Source organism: Natrix helvetica (assembly GCF_964273705.1).
Source record: "Natrix helvetica genome assembly, chromosome: 6".
NCBI classification, from domain to species: Eukaryota; Metazoa; Chordata; class Lepidosauria; order Squamata; family Natricidae; genus Natrix; species Natrix helvetica.
This window is the reverse complement of record NC_138553.1, coordinates 7151742-7169213: the sequence shown is the minus strand read 5'-3', so window position 1 is coordinate 7169213 and position 17472 is coordinate 7151742. Positions and strand designations below refer to the sequence as shown.

Below are 17472 nucleotides of genomic sequence, written 5' to 3'. Positions count from 1 at the left end.
TTGCTAATTCAAATCTTGCAGGTCATCCCACAATTTTTATTTTTTTTGGTTAGGTTAGCCAAGTTTCTCTTAAACAAGTGGGGGAAATGGAAGCAGGATTGTCAAATGGCTGTCTCTTTAGAGGTGGCGGGCCAGGTGTTCTTATGTTCTTTCTCAATCCCACCCCAAGCAAGGGTGGGCTTGCTGAAGAGACTTACCCTAAGGAAACTAAATTAAGAGCAGAAAGCTTCTGGGAGAACGGTCAGTAAGGTTTGCTGTCATTTTTTGAGCGCTTCAGCTGAACTTTCAGGCGCTTCATGCCGATTTGAAAGCCGTTCATCGCCTGTATTGCAGCTTGTGCCGAGACAGGATTGTCATAACTAACAAAACCTAGAATGCACAAAAATAGGTAAGGGGGTTGGGGGGGAAGAGATAGAGGGAAAAAAACAAGTGCGTAAGAACTAGCAGAAAATCGTTAGCATTTGGATTCTTTCACAGTGTTTTCCAGCATAAAGACTGAGAAGTGTTTGATTTCCTTTCTTCAATTCTGTCACTTCTACTTGCTTCCTAATTCCCTTAGTGTCACTTCTGTTTGGTTTCTCCTTTGTGGCTTCAATAGGCAACTTTCTCAATTGTTCTTCCATTGATTACAAAATCCAAATTGCTTTTGGATGTAGGGGTACATTTAGTATTTTAGGTCCAAAATGATACAGTGGAGATATCATTTCAGACTTTGGGGTTTAAGACATCAGACTTACCAGATACCTTGGATAAAGGGATACTATTTATATCCACTTAATTTCAGAGATATTGATCTGTAAGGTAATAACATTTGGTTTGTAAAGCTTCCTAAGCCACAAAACAAAACAAAACAAAAACTTTAACCAAACATCATATGTCGTGCTAATGCACCTACAGGCAGTCCTCAACTTACGACCACAATTGAGCCCAACATTTCTGTTGTTAAGCAAGATATTTGTTAAGTGAATTTTGCCCCCAATTTACAACCTTTCTTGACCCAGACATTAAGTGAATCACTGCAGCTGTTAAGATGTGGCACAGTTGTTAAGTGAATCTGGCTTCCCCATTGCTTGTCAGAAGGTCGCAAAAGGAGATCACATGACTCTGGGATGCTACCACCACCAAGCATCTGAATTTTGATTACATGATCCTAGGGATGCTGCAATAGTCATAGGTTTTTAAAAATGGTCATGAGTACTTTTTTCAATAAGGTTGCAACATTGAATGGACATTAAATGAACTGTTGCATGTTGAGAACTACCTCTACTAAGTTTCAATTGGTCTGGGACCATATGTTGAGGAAACAGGAGCAATATGTTATCAAGGTTAGTTCAGCTATGAGACACAGCAGAGAAAGTGGGAAAGTAATTATGCCATTTGGACTGACGGCAAAATACACTGTTTTCAATGTCCCTTCCCCCCACCCAATTCTTTTAATCTAGTTCAGGGGTGTCCAAACTTGGGAACTTTAAGACTTGTGGACTTCAACTCCCAGAATTCCCCAGCCAGCCTGGCTGGGGAATTCTGGGAGTTGAAGTCCACAAGTCTTAAAGTTCCCAAGTTTGGACACCCCTGATCTAGTTCCTTCCATATGACATTGGTTTGGCAATAGAAGAGTTGTCAAGTTATTTATTTTTATAAATAAAATTCTCAAAGTATGACCCATATGCAACAGATATGGACCAGCACATTAGTGATTTATTGTTTTATTCTATTCTTATGCTGGCTTTAAAAGTTTATAAAAAATTCTGGTGCTGTTTGCCACCACTAATTTTTCTTCTTTTGAATGTTGAAAAACTTCACTTTGAAGTGTCTGTTTTCTCAGATACATTTTTCTGCTTGGTAACTTGTAGTTCAAATTATGCCTAACAAAAAAAAAAAAACAACCAAAATAATTTGATTATAATACAACAGATGTCTTTCTTAATTTTTGTTGTTTAAAGTTTATAATTATCCTGAATCTGTTTATTTATCAATTTAATTAAACTTGTTTTTAATTGTTAAAAATGCACCTTGTCAAGTAGATTACATAATAAACAAAGAGCAATACATACATAATAAAACTTAAGGGAAAAGCAAAAATCATTAGAGGTATGGAAGATTAGAAGAAAAAAGTTTTGAAACTATCCTAAAGTCCAATGAAATGCATTCTGAGATGGGAGGGGAGATATTTAGATATTCAACTATTTTTTTACTAGACTATGTATTAGTTCATTCCATTTTATTTTATATTTAGTTCCTATTTTTATTCTTCTCTGTTATTATTCCATCTTGGCTGAATTTGAACTAAATCATAGGAAATCATGCCCTGCAGATATATTAAAGCTATTGTTATTTCTTAGGCATGGTGATGCAAGTTTGGCTGTAAATTTGCATAAAATGGGAAAATTAGAACTAGCATCAGAAGGAATAATTATTGAACAAATACTGTATGTCAATGTAACTATGCTGCATTTAAGAGAGTTGGTTTGTGGCAGTGATGAAGACATGAGGCTAGAAACTGTGACACTACCTAAAGCCAGCTGGGTGACCTTGGGCCAATCACTTTCCCTCAACGTAGGAATGATACAATAGCAAAGTTGGAAGGGACCTTGGAGGTCTTCTAGTCCAACCCCCTGCCTAGGCAGGAAACCCTATACTGTTTCAGACAAATGGCTATCCAACATCTTCTTAAAGACTTCCAGTGTTGGGGCATTCACAACTTCTGGAGGCAAGCTGTTCCACTGATTAATTGTTCTAACTTTCAGGAAATTTCTCCTCAGTTCTAAGTTGCTTCTCTCCTTCATTAGTTTCCATCCATTGCTTCTTGTTCTACCCTCAGGTGCCTTGGAGAATAGTTTGACTCCCTCTTTTTTGTGGCAACCCCTGAGATATTGGAACACTGCTACCATGTCTCCCCTAGTCCTTCTTTTCTTTAGACTAGACATACCCAGTTCCTGCAACCGTTCTTCATATGTTTTAGTCTCCAGTCCCCTAATCCTCTTTGTTGCTCTTCTCTGCACTCTTTCTAGAGTCTCCACATCTTTTTTACATCGCAACCAAAACTGAATGCAGTATTCCAAGGGTGGCCTTACCAAGGCATTATAAAGTGGTATTAACACTTCATGTGATCTTGATTCTATCCCTCTGTTGATGCAGCCTAGAACTGTGTTGGCTTTTTTGGCAGCTGCTGCACACGGCTGGCTCCTATTTAAATGATTGTCCACTAGGACTCCAAGATCCCTTTCACAGTTACTACTATTGAGCAAGGTACCAACTATACTGTACCTGTGCATTTCGTTTTTCTTGCCTAAATGTAGAACCTTACTCTTTTCACCATTGGATTTCATTTTATTAGATAGTGCCCAATGTTCAAGTTTGTTGAGGCAAACTTGAGGCAAACTTGAGGAATGAGGCAATGGCAATTTATTTCTGAAAAATCTTGCCAAGAAAACTGCAGGGACTTGTCAAAGCAATCTCTAAAAATCAGCCATAATTGAATGGAAGGGGGAAAAAAGTGTTTGCAATGCAACTGCATAGTCTTTCTCAGAGCAGGAAATATTTAATATAATCTGCAAATAACGAGTTAAACATGGAGAGGTGCTTTTTTAACACAATAGAGAATAATTAGACACTCACAATAAGGTGCCTTGATTGTCTAATAAATGACATTCCTTCACATAGGATGTAATTAGTTTTATGCATTTGACAGTTCTGTTGTGCTTCTAGGAAAATATTTTTTAGGCATTTTTCCTGATTCAACCACAAATGCTTGTACTTTTCAAAATTAATAGGAGTTGCTGTGAGGAAAGAAACATTTCACTTTATTATGGAACTTTCAATGTCTTTCCTTTTTTTGTGTGTGTTAAATTGTTATAAAGGACAAAGCAAAGAACACCTCCTTTATCAAGAACATAAAGATAAATCTATTTGGTGGAGAATGACTAGGAGTGGATGTTAATCAATGCCTCTAATTCACATCAGCAATAAATCCTACATGGTGAACCTTACAACTGCACACTTGGAAAGAGCCCTTGAGGCTATCAAGTCTAACTCCTTGCTCAATGTAAGTTAAGATTCGCTTAGCAACTCTGGCAGGAAAAGGCATAAAATCGGGCAAAACTCACTTAACATATGTCTTGCTTAGCAACATAAATTGTGGTTAAAAGTCAATATGTATATGTATCATCATCATCACCTATCCACTGCAGGATGAGGGCTTCTTCTGCTTGTTTCTAACAAATATGGTCCTGAGCTTTCCTTTGTCAATTGGGCTCACAATACTTGCTGATGTATATGGTATTATATATGTGTATGTATACCAGAGGTGAAATTCAGCAGGTTCTGACCAGTTCTGGAGAACCGGTAGCGGAAATTTTGATTAGTTAGGAGAACCGGTAAATACCATCTCTGACTGGCCCCACCCCATCTATTCTCTGCCTCCCGAGTCCCAGATGATCGGGAGGGAATGGGTATTTTGCAGTAACCTTCCCCTGGAGTGGGGAGGGAATGGAGATTTTACAGTATTCCTCCCCTGCCACGTCCACCAAGCCATGCCATGCCATGCCCACCAAGTCAGGCCCACAGAACTGGTACTAAAAATGTTTGAATCCCACCACTGATGTGTATATATACATGTGTGTGTGTGTGTGTGTGTGCGGGCGTGTATGTCTGCCCTAAAGAGAAGAAACAATGTTCAAACAACCAATTGTAGATCACACTAGCATGGTGACTAATGTAAAAAAATATATATCTACAATTCTCTGGTGGAAGGCAAGATAACAACAATAAATGTTGAATCTAAGATGTCAGTTTGGGAAAAAGAAGAAGATAAAAGGGTAGATAGTATATTAGATTTTTGGTGTTCTGTACTGAATGTTACATACCAAAACACTTGCTCAGATTAGTCTGTTTGTCAATGAAGACCTTAGCAGAAATAACATTTCCAAAAGGCATAAACATCTGCAGAATGTCCTGGTCTCCAAACTCTTGTGGGAGATGATAAATGAAAAGGTTTGCTCCTTCTGGACCTTTTAAGAAAAGAGAGAACAGGCAGCCAGAATCAGCTCTTTCATTTTAGGCTGAAAACATTCACTAAGTATAATTCAGCTCACTTTTTCCCTCTGTGGCGTCTTTCAAATATGTTAGGACTGGAAGGGAAACAAAGATGTTTTATATTTTTATCCAAGATCTCAACCACCCTCCCCCATAAATTGGGTCCATTGGAGTTGGGTGACCCAATAAATTGAAATGAAAGAATGAACAAATAAGGAAAATTGAAAACAAAAAGGATTGTGAAGCAATTCAAATATTTATTTTTTACATTCTCTATAAAATGATTGAAGTGTGAAAGAACTGGTATTTATTTAAAATTTATTATAGTTGTCCAGCTCAAATAGATTTATAAACCAATTTATGAAACAGACCATCAGGGAAACTATCTCAATACAATTTTCAGAGGTCTGTGAAAATGATAAAATAACAATAAAAACAACAAAGCATCAAAAACACGCTGATAGAGAAATGATTTAGAAAACAAGAATTCCTAGACATTTCATATGCCAAAATATGCATTGTAAGCTTTCTTCTGCTCTTTTTTTTTTTTTTTTTTTGCAGTTTTTGGAGAAAAATAGTCCTCTTTGTATCTGTTATATATCCGTTACATAATACGTAGAATAAAGTTTAGAATACTGCTTTTTATTTCAGCACAAAGCTGATTATTATTTCTTTCACATTAACTTTTTATCTTCTTGGTTCTCCTAAACGGATAAAAACGAAGAGATGCTACATTTCTGGCAAGTCCATATCAATAAACTCTAGAATGCAACGTTTAATTGCAAACATCTTTTATAATCTGATGTTATAAATTTGGTTATTCACGTTATTAATTTTATAACGTAGCAAAGCGGCTTTGCATTTATATACAATGTGGGATATAAAATAATTATACTTATTACTTGTAGTTAATTTATACGGCAAAATTTCATTTTCTGATAGTAGGCTTTTTTTGGGAAATCTTAAATATCTCTCTGGGATTGCAATTGGCCTGATAGTCAAAACGTTATGATGGCAGCTTTGATTTTTTTGTCTGTCTGGCTGTCCATCAAGCCATCCATCCATATTTATATAGCTGCCCATCTCAAGAGCTTGAATGTATTTTTAAATCTTTGTGTTCTATATTTTGTACTGCTGACTTACTTATTATTTATTTATTTATTTATTTAGGAATTAATTCCTGTCTATCTCTCTTCCTTTCTGTGGAGCTAAATTCCCCTTCTTTAAAATGTTCAATCTGTCTTTGATCTTTCTTTACTTTCTGCTTTCTACTTTGTTCAAGTCTTGACTTTTTCTTCCCCTTTTCCTAGTGGGGCTTCTGGATTCTTTGCCTTTCCTCCAGTCTTGGCTCCCATCTGAGGTAAACCTTTCCCTCACACAGTTCTGATGGAGTATTAAAAAATGCCTTTCTCCCCCCATTTTCCTCAGCTGCTGCTTCCTTTCCCTCGCTCGTTTCTTATCAGGGCTGTCTATCTTTTAATTTTAATTTTTTTCCCTTTGATTTCTGATCTTTGGCTCTGTTTATTTATCTTCATCTTCGTGAACTGCCAGGCAGCCATTTTGTCTTCCTTCCTCCTTCTCCTCCTTCACTGCCACCTGCTCAATGCTGCTGTTTGATTGGCTGCTGCTCCTGGATTGGCAGCTGGGTTACCCTAGCAACAGGGGAGGGCCAAGAAGAAGGTCAGGTACTTTATTACCTGCTCAGGTAGTCTATCCTCAAGGAAGAGAAAGGAATTGGCAGAGCTAGCAGGGTGAGTTTGCTTCATACATACTTTTTTTTTTTTAATGGGTCCCAAATAGTGGGCAGTTCTTCAAACGCCCATTTTAATATTATTTTGATATTAGATAAAATTTATAATATTATTAAAAGTTATTATTTTTATATAATAATAATAATTTATTTTGTCAATTTTTTAAAAAATATTAAAAATTATTAAATATTGAAATTATTTTAATATTAAAATTCGAACATGTTCTGTGAGTGGCAGGCTCTATGATAGAAATAAAAAAGAAGAAGGAACATAGAAAACTGATGGTAGAAAAAGACCTAGTGATCCATTAAGACTGCTTGCTTGCATATATATGTATATATATGCACACACACACACACACACACACACACACGTTGCATTTGTGCTGATAAATAAATAAGGGGAGACTAGTATAGATCTATTTTAAGCTATTTAGCTCCCATCAGCTAGCCATACCCTTATGGGAATTTCCAGTAAGGGTATGGCTAGCTGATGAGAGCTAAATAGCTTGAAATAGATCTATACTAGTCTCCCTTTATTTATTTATCAGCACAAATGCAACACAAATGTAACAAGGCAACATAAAAAAATGGTTTTCTGCCTGGATGGCTCCTAGGGTGAGCTGATAGACAGAAAAGGGAAGCAATATGCTCCCTCCCATATTTGGGCATACCAGGGGTTGTGACACAAAACACACACACACACACATACACACACACACAATTTTTTTTACTTTTACTACTTTGTTTGACGAGCATGTGTTTTTTTATTCAGCGACCTTCAAATAATAAATTTGATTTATTATATATTACCATTATATAATTTTTAATATATTATATATATTTTAAAAAATGTATATAAATTACATAAACAAACAAAGAAAGGGAATAAGCAAAAAATATGATTCTGCTTTCCTTCAGCCTCCTCCTTCTCGTCATTTATTACAGCCAAGGGCTTAGGAAAACGGATTGCCCAATTTTGAGCGCTTTTCTTAAAAGACTATCGGTAACTCTGATGGCCCATGAATAGAGGTGGGCGTCACATATGGTAAAAACTGGTTCACCCATAACAGAAAATGTGAGCGTGCACGAGCCTTCTGCATATGCACGCGGGATCGAAAAAACGATGATGATATAAGATGGGATAGCACCAGGCCGCGTGGGCGGGCCTAGCTGCTGGTCAGAATTATCGGTTTGCTCGAACCGGTCCAAACCGGCAGCAACCCACCACTGCCCATGAATGCTTGACCATGGAGGCAAATCGCTACACCTATTTTGTATTGTTTCTTTCCAGCCCTAAATGAGCAAATACAGGTAAGTCTTTCTTTTGCTGTGGGGCTGTTTTTGAGGAAATTTGAAGTAAATGCTGGTTTCTGGGGGGAAAAAAACCCATTGTAAATAGCTACAAATGGTTAAACATGCGGGCCGGTTGCGGAATGCCCAAAATGTGATCACGTCACATGAGGGGGGGTTGTTGTAACTTAGAATGGATTCTAAGCAACCAGTCATAAGTCGAGGACTACCTATAATTAGATCGAAGAAAAATACTTCTCTAAAGTGATTTTACTTGAAGGACAGGTAGAAACCTAAGAAAGGAATGAATAGGGGGAAAGCCGTTTTTTTCCCCCCATTGAACATCTTGCAATTAGCATTAATTTATTTTCATGCATTCACTTTCTGGGTTTCCTTTGCTCCCTCAGCACCTCATGTGAAGCAATCAATCCTTTATTTGCTTCCCCTCAAGACTCTCCATTAAATAAGCGACCCTTCATTGTAACCACGATGGATGGATTTGGTCAACCTCCAAACACTATTTAGTTTAAAAAAAATCCTACGTTTGTAGTGTACATGCAAATCCAGATAGGGGAGCTCCTTCCCCACCAGAAATGGAAAAAAGAATTCAAGGATGGTTTGAACCAGAGCACTTTTTATTTTAGTTTATTTTTTTGCAAAAGCAGCAGACAATATCTATTTTTGCATTAGAAAAGCAGTGGGTGGTAACATTCTTTGAGCAAGTGCCTGAAAGGAATTTTGTGTGCTGGGAAATTAAATATTTATAGGGTTCCTATATATTCTCCATGCCAAAGGTTTCCATGCAGGCACAATTGCTTAGGCGCAGCTTAGTTCCGGTCCAGTGTCAATTTTGATGAGTCAGTGACTTTGTAAAGGGTTTTAGGAATCACAAACTCGGAGATGGTGCTCTCTGAGCTTGGCTGTTTGCTGGAAGACGTTTCATTACCCAACTAGCGTGCAAGTTTGGTCCAGTGGTTAAGGCACTGGGCTGGAAACCAGGAGACTATGAGTTCTAGTCCTGCCTTAGGTATAAAAGCCAGCTAGGTGACTTTGGACCAATGACCAGGAGTCTGTGAGTTCTAGTCCTGCCTTAGACATGAAAACCAGCTGGGTGACTTTGGACCAATGACCACAAGACAATGAGTTCTAGTCCCACCTTCGGCATGAAAGCTGCCTGAGTGACTTGGGGCTAGTCACTCTCACTTAACCCAACTCATCCCACAGAGTTGTTGTTTTGGGGAAAATAGGAGGAAAGTATTGGATATGCGCACACTGCCTTGAATTATTAATAAAAATAATGGAAATGGGACATAAACAAACAAACAAACAAAAATGTTACCTATTCGGATAATGAAACACCTGCAAGCCAATACCCAAGCTCAAAGAGCACCAAGGACTTTAGCTACATATGTTCTCTTCTGCCGTACCTACATATTTTGCAATTATTTTCATCTATTGCAGCATAAGCCCTTGAGGGTTGGGGGAGGTAGGGCATCATGGGATAACAAAACTCTACTTAATGATGGAGCTTGATAGTAATGATAGCAGCTGTACTAATAAACTTAATTTTAGAAGACCACTAAGTTCCATTTGTGTTTTGTTTTGAATTAAGAATCTCTTCCTTGCTCCCTTTTTGCATTTCCCCCCCATGCCTACCTATCTTACCTTCTTTCTGGCTGCCTGCAGCACTTTGTTGTTGTAGCAAACTTTGACTGTATAGCGTAGGTAGTGCCGCAGCGGCATACTGCTGTATTCCTGAGTAGGCTTGGGTGAGGGCATCCATTGTGCCAGCTGTACCATTGGTCAAGCCTGTTGCACCGAGTCCTCCATTCAGGGCAGCCATACCTGAGAGCATTTGAGCAACTTTACAAAAAACCCAACAATAGAGAAAAGAAATTGCACTTATTCATTAGTGCTTTCCAAACATCGTTAGCATTAATATGACACCGACAACAATGGCTGGGCATGCAGATAAAAAATAATAACCACAGCAGTAAGAAACAACGATAATACAAATCGGGCACTTCACCAGATGGCACAGATAAAAACAACAGGTAGGACAACATCCAATCTATAAAGACATATAAAGATTGGGGTTAGGAATTATTATTATTCATAGTAAATCAGTTTCCCATGCAGGCAGCACTCGGAAAAATTGGGGTTACCAGAAAATCTGCTTTCCCACGATTTATGGCAGGGGTGTCAAACTCGCAGTCTGCGGACTGGATGCATCACGCGCTGGCCACGCCCATGCCCGGTTTTAGGGAAGGGGAAAAGTCGTGATACATCACGTGACACCGCCGTGACAATGCAAGTTTGACACCCCTGATTTATGGCATCTTCATAGCATCACAGACATCTTTAAAGTAATATAAAGCCTGTCCTTAATTAAGTTGTTTTGATGCAATTACAGATGATTCTAGAAGAATGTTCCTCCACCTGGTCAACTTTGAGATGAGTGGATTTCAACTCCCAGAATTCCTAACCAGCATGGCCATTGCTAAGAAATGTGGGGATGAAAGTTATCACATCTCAACACATCTCAAAGTTATCCAGAAAGGGAAACGCTGTTCTAGATATGTCTCTAGATAACCAAAGACTCTGCTACTACGGAGAATGAACCAGACTTTTGTTGCCAATTCAGCTCACGTAACTGAAAACGAATAGGTCAGGACAGATTGTTTCTGGGTAACAGCTGGAAAACCTTTGTGGCAGCTGGATACTTTGAGGAAGCGCTGTGCATCATCTCACAAAATGGCTGCACTGATAGCTCATCTTTTCTCAAAGTAAGTGCCACTGGAGGCATGGCTCATCATAAAATACCCATTCCAGCTGGTGGAACAAAAAAGAAATTCCCACTCAGGGGTCCCTCATTGTCCCATCTGCAGAGGAAGCATTACTCAGCATTTTCTTCTGGAGCAACAGCTGAGCTGAAATTGGTCGTTCAGCTTGTAAGTCTCAGAGTGACTACAGTTTACTAGAATTACTGGAATTCTTGAGGTAATCAACACCCTTGCTGTGGAGAAATCCGATGAACCTTATTGATTGGTAATTCTATCCTTCAGTAGATTATTCAGATAATCACAGAAGAGTTGGGAATGGCGCACGGGCGTCATCTAATTCAACCCCCTCCTCAGTGAAAGATCCACAAGAGCAGGTGTCAGCAACCCATGCCTCTGGAGCCCCATGTGGCTCTTTCATCCCTCTGCTGCGGCTCCCTGTCGCCGGTCAGCTCCACAATTGATAGGCTTTCGGGTAGGACAGGTCGAGAAAAAAGGGACGCTGCACTAGGAGGAGACTCTATGGTGGGGGAACCGGACTTCCGGTTGGCAGAGGAAAAAGGACGCCACGCTAGGAGGAGACTCTATGGTGGGGGAACCGGATTTCTGGTCGGCAGAGGAAACAGGACACCATGCTAGGAGGAGACACTATGGTGGGGGAACCAGACTTCCGGTTGGCAGAGGAAAAAGGACGCCACGCTAGGAGGAGATTCTATAGTGCGGGAACCAGACTTCCAGTTGGCTCCAGAATTGAACGGGGGGGGGGGGGGGGGGGGGCTTCCGGTTAGGATCTTTGTGGCTCTTTCAGTGTTTAAGGTTGCCGATCCCTGCATTAGAGTATCTTTGACAGATAAACCTTCAGCTTCTGTTTGAAGATCTCCGCCGAAGGAGAAATCATTACATTATGTGCTGGCCTGATCTACTATCTACAGCTTGTGCAATTCTGGATGTCTTCCTGAAATAGAACCTGAAAGTCTTTCAGCCCACTGATTCTGGTCCTGATTTCTAGAGCAGGGGCCCTCAACTTTTGGGGCGCATGGAGATTGATTTTTCTGCAGACTGGGTTTGTGTGGTTTTGGGTGCCACCTGAATCCTGCATGTGTGAGGATGGGGCTTTGGCTCGCTTGCGTGGCCTGGTTCCTGGTGAGCTGGGGACCGATGCTGGTCCACAGACCGGAGGTTGGGGGACCCTGCTCTAGAACAATGTGTGACCCATTCTTCAGATATTTGAAGATTCCTATCATGTTTCTCCTTAAGGTTAGCGATGAATATTTTATGAAATGACTACTTAGTTTATTTAGGACTCTTAAAAAAGAAACAACCTTTCAATGATATTTATGGATCCATCACCAGATAAAATTGGGAAACTAATTAGTAAAAAGTCCATAACGTACAAGCCAAGGTTGTATGTTATTACCTTATTCTGCTGCGCCAAAAGGAGTTGGAAGTCAATGCTTTCCCCCCCCCCTCTCTTCTCCCGTTATTTTAATTTCTTCTGTGTATCTCTGTATTTTATATTTTGATAAACTAATACAGATAGGAACGATTGGGAAATTAAACTTGCTAAGCTTGCCTCTCTCAACCGGTTCTTTTCAGACATGCTAGAACTACATTGGTTGAATTTCCAGCAAATATCCCCTTCGGGAGATGCAGTCTAAAAATATTAGGAAACTCAGATGCTATAGAAGGCTTTGTAAAAATCTAAGGAGGCGCAGAAACCTCGAATCTGAACGACTCTCTGCTAGTGCATTGTCCATTAAAATTTCTAACGGATCACAATGCTCAGGATATTTTTAAGGGAAAACAAAAGGAGTGGCAGCTCCCTTTCAGTGATTTTAATATTTTTTAACCCGCAAATTGCCTAGTATAGCAATTTAAGTTTAAAGCTGATGTAATATTGAAAAAGCCAATAAAATCCCCTGCACATGTCTATCTCCTTCCCTCCCTTACATTGCCCCCCCCCCCCCTATCAGCTCCTTTTCTTCAAGGCTGAATGGCTGTTGCTATTGGATCAAAGCTGCAGAAAAGTGATTTGAGGAACAGACTACAAATAAATAACCCAGGACAAGCATCGTTATTTACTTGCAGTCAAATCACATTCCTGTCTCTTTTAATCTTCTTGTATAACCTTTCTCCTAAACCTTTACATTGATGGCAGTTTTATAAGGGGAAAAAAAAATAGAGAGGGACAATTCTAAGAAGCCAGGTAAGAAATAATGAGGCAACTGCTGTGCAGAGAACTTAATAAAGCAACATCTATTGAAAAAAATATTTCTTCTGAGGGGGCCAAGCAGCCCCCCCATATCAAAAAACCCCAAGCCCCCAAGTCCTATGGTCATGCTCAAGTACAGCCATATGAGAACATAGTAAAGGTTCCCCGCGCACATATGTGCTGGTTGTTCCTGACTCTAGGGGATGGTGCTCATCTCCGTTTCAAAGCCGAAGAGCCAGCATTGTCCGAAGACATCTCCGTGGTCATGTGGCTGGCATGACTAAACACTGAAGGCGCATGGAACGCTGTTACCTTCCCACCAAAGTGGTCCCTATTTTTCTACTTGTATTTTTACATGCTTTCGAACTGGCAGAAGCTGGAACAAGTAATGGGAGCTCACTCCGTTACGCAGCGCTAGGGATTCGAACTGCTGAACTGCCAACTTTCCTGATTAACAAGTTCAGCATCTTAGCCACTGAACCACCGCGTCCCTTTGAGAACACAGTAGCTAGGAATTTTGAAGAAAGGGAAAAAGATATCCAAAATCATTATTAGTGAGAGGAATTTCCTTCCTTCCTTCCTTCCTTCCTTCCTTCCTTCCTTCCTTCCTTCCTTCCTTCCTTCCTTCCTTCCTTCCTTCCTTCCTGCCTGCCTGCCTGCCTAGCGACGTGCTTTGCGGGTGCGCTTGAAGTGCTCTATGCGTGCATGAGCAGCAGTAAAAAAATTGCTACTGTGCGTGCACAGAAGCAAAAAATAATTAATTTAATTAATTTAATTTAATTTATTAAACTTCAAGACCGCCCCCTCTCCCCGAAGGGGAGATGCCGTCGCTGCCAATAGAACCGGTTCAGGGGCATGGCCAGCCCAGTTCGGTTCGGACCGGTTCAGCCTACTCAGCCGAACTGATCCGAACCGATAGGAAACCACCTCTGGCCACATTGCCTCTTTAGTTAGACAAGAAATAGCCAATTTCTCCACCAGCACAGGCTGGGTAAAAGATAAAAGGAAGAAGAGCTTCCTGCTATGTCAGGAAATATTACTCTTTCCATTTTTATTTTGTTCTGTTTTGTGAGCCCACAAGCTCTTTTTGAAGTCCCGGAAAAATTCAGAGTGACAGATGCATCATTGAGTGCATATGGAGAGAGAGAGAGTCGCATGGAGAAACAAATCATGTTTTCATTGATTGTATCAACTGGCTTTCAAAGGTTCAACACCAACCTAAGCAGACTACAGAAGAAAACTCCTTTGGTTAAAGGCAAACAGCTTGAGAAAGCTTTATTTCTCTTTTGCAGCTGGGGAAAAAAAAAAAACTGGAATGGCAGTGGGAGTTTCATACTTTTTGAATCTGCCTCTCTCTTCACCTTCCCTGTCTTTTAGTTATGCATTGTTGATGAAGTAGACATGGCTAGATATCTGGAAAGTTTGAAAGCATGCTTTAAACAGTTTTCTTCATATTTCATCATGTTGGCATTTACTGAGCTTCAGTGGCTGCTTCAGTATAATTCAGGGGTGGGCTGAATTCGTCTGGGTTCGGGAGAACCCGTAGCTAATGTTATGGCCAGTTTGGAGAATCTCCAAATCCCACCCCTGGCTGGCCATGCCCACCCCACCCCACCCCGGAGTCTCCATGCAGCGGTAAGTGCAGGGCCTGCATGGAGGCTAGGGGAGGGGGAAAAACAGGCTTCCTGGAAATTCCAGAAGGCCAGTTTGTGGCCTCCGGAGGACCTCTGGAGCCCGGGGGGGGGGGGGGGGAGGCAGTTTTTGCCCTCCCAGAGGCTTGAGGAAAACCTCCGGAGTTTGGGGAAGGCAAAAATCCCTTGCCCCCGGTGCAGGAGGCAGACTAGGCCATGGCCACCATTAAAAATGTGCTAAAACATTAAAAATGTCAAAAAAACATGCTGTGGTGACCAGGGAACCAGTTTGGGGGCATGGCGAGCCTACCGTCCCTACCGGTTCGGAGACCCAGTCACAATTTGCCCGAACTGGTGCAAAAAAGTAGCAACCCACCTCTGCTTTGGTTGGTTCAGAAAGTACACCGATGTTTTGGAAATAGTAAGTTGTGAGAGACATGAGAGCAAAATTTGGGGATGAGGTAGGGATCCCTATTTTGCACTCTTTGGAGGTTTTTGAATTTCAATGTCCAAAATCTTCAACCCATATACCAATGGCCATTTTTCAGGCGCTGGTTTGGCAAAAGCTGATCTGTAGACACAATACATGCTTATACACATGCCCACACACATAAACACACAACACAGAGCTATAGAAACAGAATCATATACTGTGTATGCCGGGCTAGATTATTAGAGCATGGCATATATCACGATTATCTAACCTACTCTAGTAAAAAACATTGCAGAATGTATATATCTTTCAAAGGTGAGACATTTTTCTCCTACCTGTCTCTATAGCCAAGAACTAAAGTGATATATTTGAAAATGCATTACGTGTGGTTTGTAGAATTCTATAAATCAAACTGCTGGCAGAGGGCATTTTTCATACCTCATGTATCTAGAGAGTATTCATACTGATGTCGTGCTATTACTCTTAGCAGTACAGTGGGACCTCGGGTCCTGAACGGCTCAGACCACGAACAATTTGGGTGCCCACCGAAAAATCTGCTAAATGTTTCACTCAAGGATATGAATACATCCTTGGGTGCTGAATCAACACAGTCAGGGTGTTTTCCCCTTCCGCGCCATTTTGTGTGTGTGCACGCATGCACAGTCAGTCTTGCTTCTGGTCACGACCAAATCGGGTGCCACACAAAGTCCTGGAACGGATTACGGTCAGCACCCAAGGTCCCACTGTAGCTTCTATGGGCAATAACAGTAGCAACACATCTCCTTAGTTGCCCCTTCAACTAAAACCTATATCTCTTGAACAATTAAAACAAAACCAAAATCTCCTTTTGAATTGATCCCTTCTAGCTATCCGAATGCAAAGTTTATGTGTGTGTCCTAGAACAGAAGATAAAATATCATCAAGCACTATAAACATCATAATTCTTTAACAAGACAAAGCCTATTTAGATTTTGGGCCTGAAGCTGTCTGGAATAGAATTTCTGAGTTTTATCACCCATTTTGCACATGTGTTTATTTCCCTAGTAGCATTCACTCTACTAAAACGATTAGTGTCCCTAAGGTGATTACAGGGAAATTGCTGGAGTGTCCACCACAGCAATAAATACTCACTGTTTACGGTACCTGCTAGTGCATTAATATTATTCAATCCAACTGTTGCTCCAGCTAGTCCTTGTAGAGTCCCCAGAGAAGTCAAAGAATTCATTGCTGCCCCAGCTGTGGAATTTGCTGTTGATGCAGCCACTAGAATAAAAGAAGGAAAAATAAAATAATTTACTCCTAGAATACCATAAACCAGGGGTGTCCAGCGTTGGCAACTTTAAGACTTGTGGACTTCAACTCCTAGAATTCCTCAGCCAGCATGTCAGCATGGTTGGCTGGGGAATTCTGGGAATTGAAGTCCACAAGTCTTGAAGTTCACAAGGTTGGATATTCCTGTCATAATGTCAGAGTGTGCACAGTGTGACTACTATTTTGAGACAACCCGGAGCAAAATACAGTACATAGAGGTTTTGTCTTTCAAACAGTTGTTTATATACAAGACTTATATATACATACATGTGTTAGGCTAATACCAAGCAAGCAAGCAAACTTCAACTCTACATGTGGAACCACAATGGAGTTAGAACACAAGGAGAGAGATACATGAGGAGAGAGAGAGAGACACCCTCACATGGCCTCCCTTATATATACAGTTTCTTAAAGTGGCAGTAACCTTGCTGACTCATCCTCATGTCATTATCTCGGTTTACAGCCTTGCAGCAGCTGGTCAGCTATTAAATCGTCATTACCCTGACACATAAACATTATGGAAAGCTAGTGAGTCCTTTGGCCATAAATTCATGACATGTCATAGAGAAAAAACTTTGAAGTATGGTTCCTCTCATTGGTTTATCCATACAGTGGAATGTCCATTGCTTAAAGTACATATTCTGCTCAAAAGTTTAATAAGAGATAGAAAAACAGAGGCCTACATTCTGGTTTGATTCGTGTGCTGATCTCAGATTTAGTGCCACTTGTTTGCTTACAGTTTTGTCCGATTTGTAGCCTTTCTTGTTTATTCAACAAACTGTGGTTGGAAATCTCTCCAGCTGCATGCATATATAAAAATGGTATGCTATGAATAAAGCATAAACCATTGTAGGATATATGTTTCGGAGGAGATTGTTTTGATATGGAAATGGCAAGCGCGACATTCATCAGTTCTCAGATTATCAAGGCTTATGAAAACCTAGTTGATACCGAAGGAAAAATTACCAATTGCCTTCCACAGTTTCCCCCTACAGCAAATGAAATGGATACTATAACTTGGTGTTTCT

The 17472-nt window shown here is 40.3% G+C and overlaps 1 protein-coding gene across 24 annotated transcripts in view; it reads right to left on the bottom strand.

Moving 5' to 3' along the window:
- Positions 1–17472, bottom strand: part of CELF2 (CUGBP Elav-like family member 2) — an 834627-nt gene that overhangs the window by 286155 nt on the left and 531000 nt on the right. For 11 of the 24 annotated variants that reach the window (XR_014175745.1, XM_081957836.1, XM_081957842.1 and 8 more), the window contains 4 exons: positions 16265–16396; positions 9743–9940; positions 4866–5009; positions 198–369 (listed from right to left, as the gene is read on the bottom strand). Coding sequence is in view for 23 of the 24 variants with exons in the window: in XM_081957836.1 (XP_081813962.1) it covers positions 242–369; positions 4866–5009; positions 9743–9940; positions 16265–16396 (602 nt within the window). In the remaining variant the exon portion in view is untranslated. The remainder of the gene's footprint in view (positions 1–197; positions 370–4865; positions 5010–9742; positions 9941–16264; positions 16397–17472) is intronic. The other 13 variants (XM_081957854.1, XM_081957855.1, XM_081957841.1 and 10 more) reach the window with 3 other exon arrangements.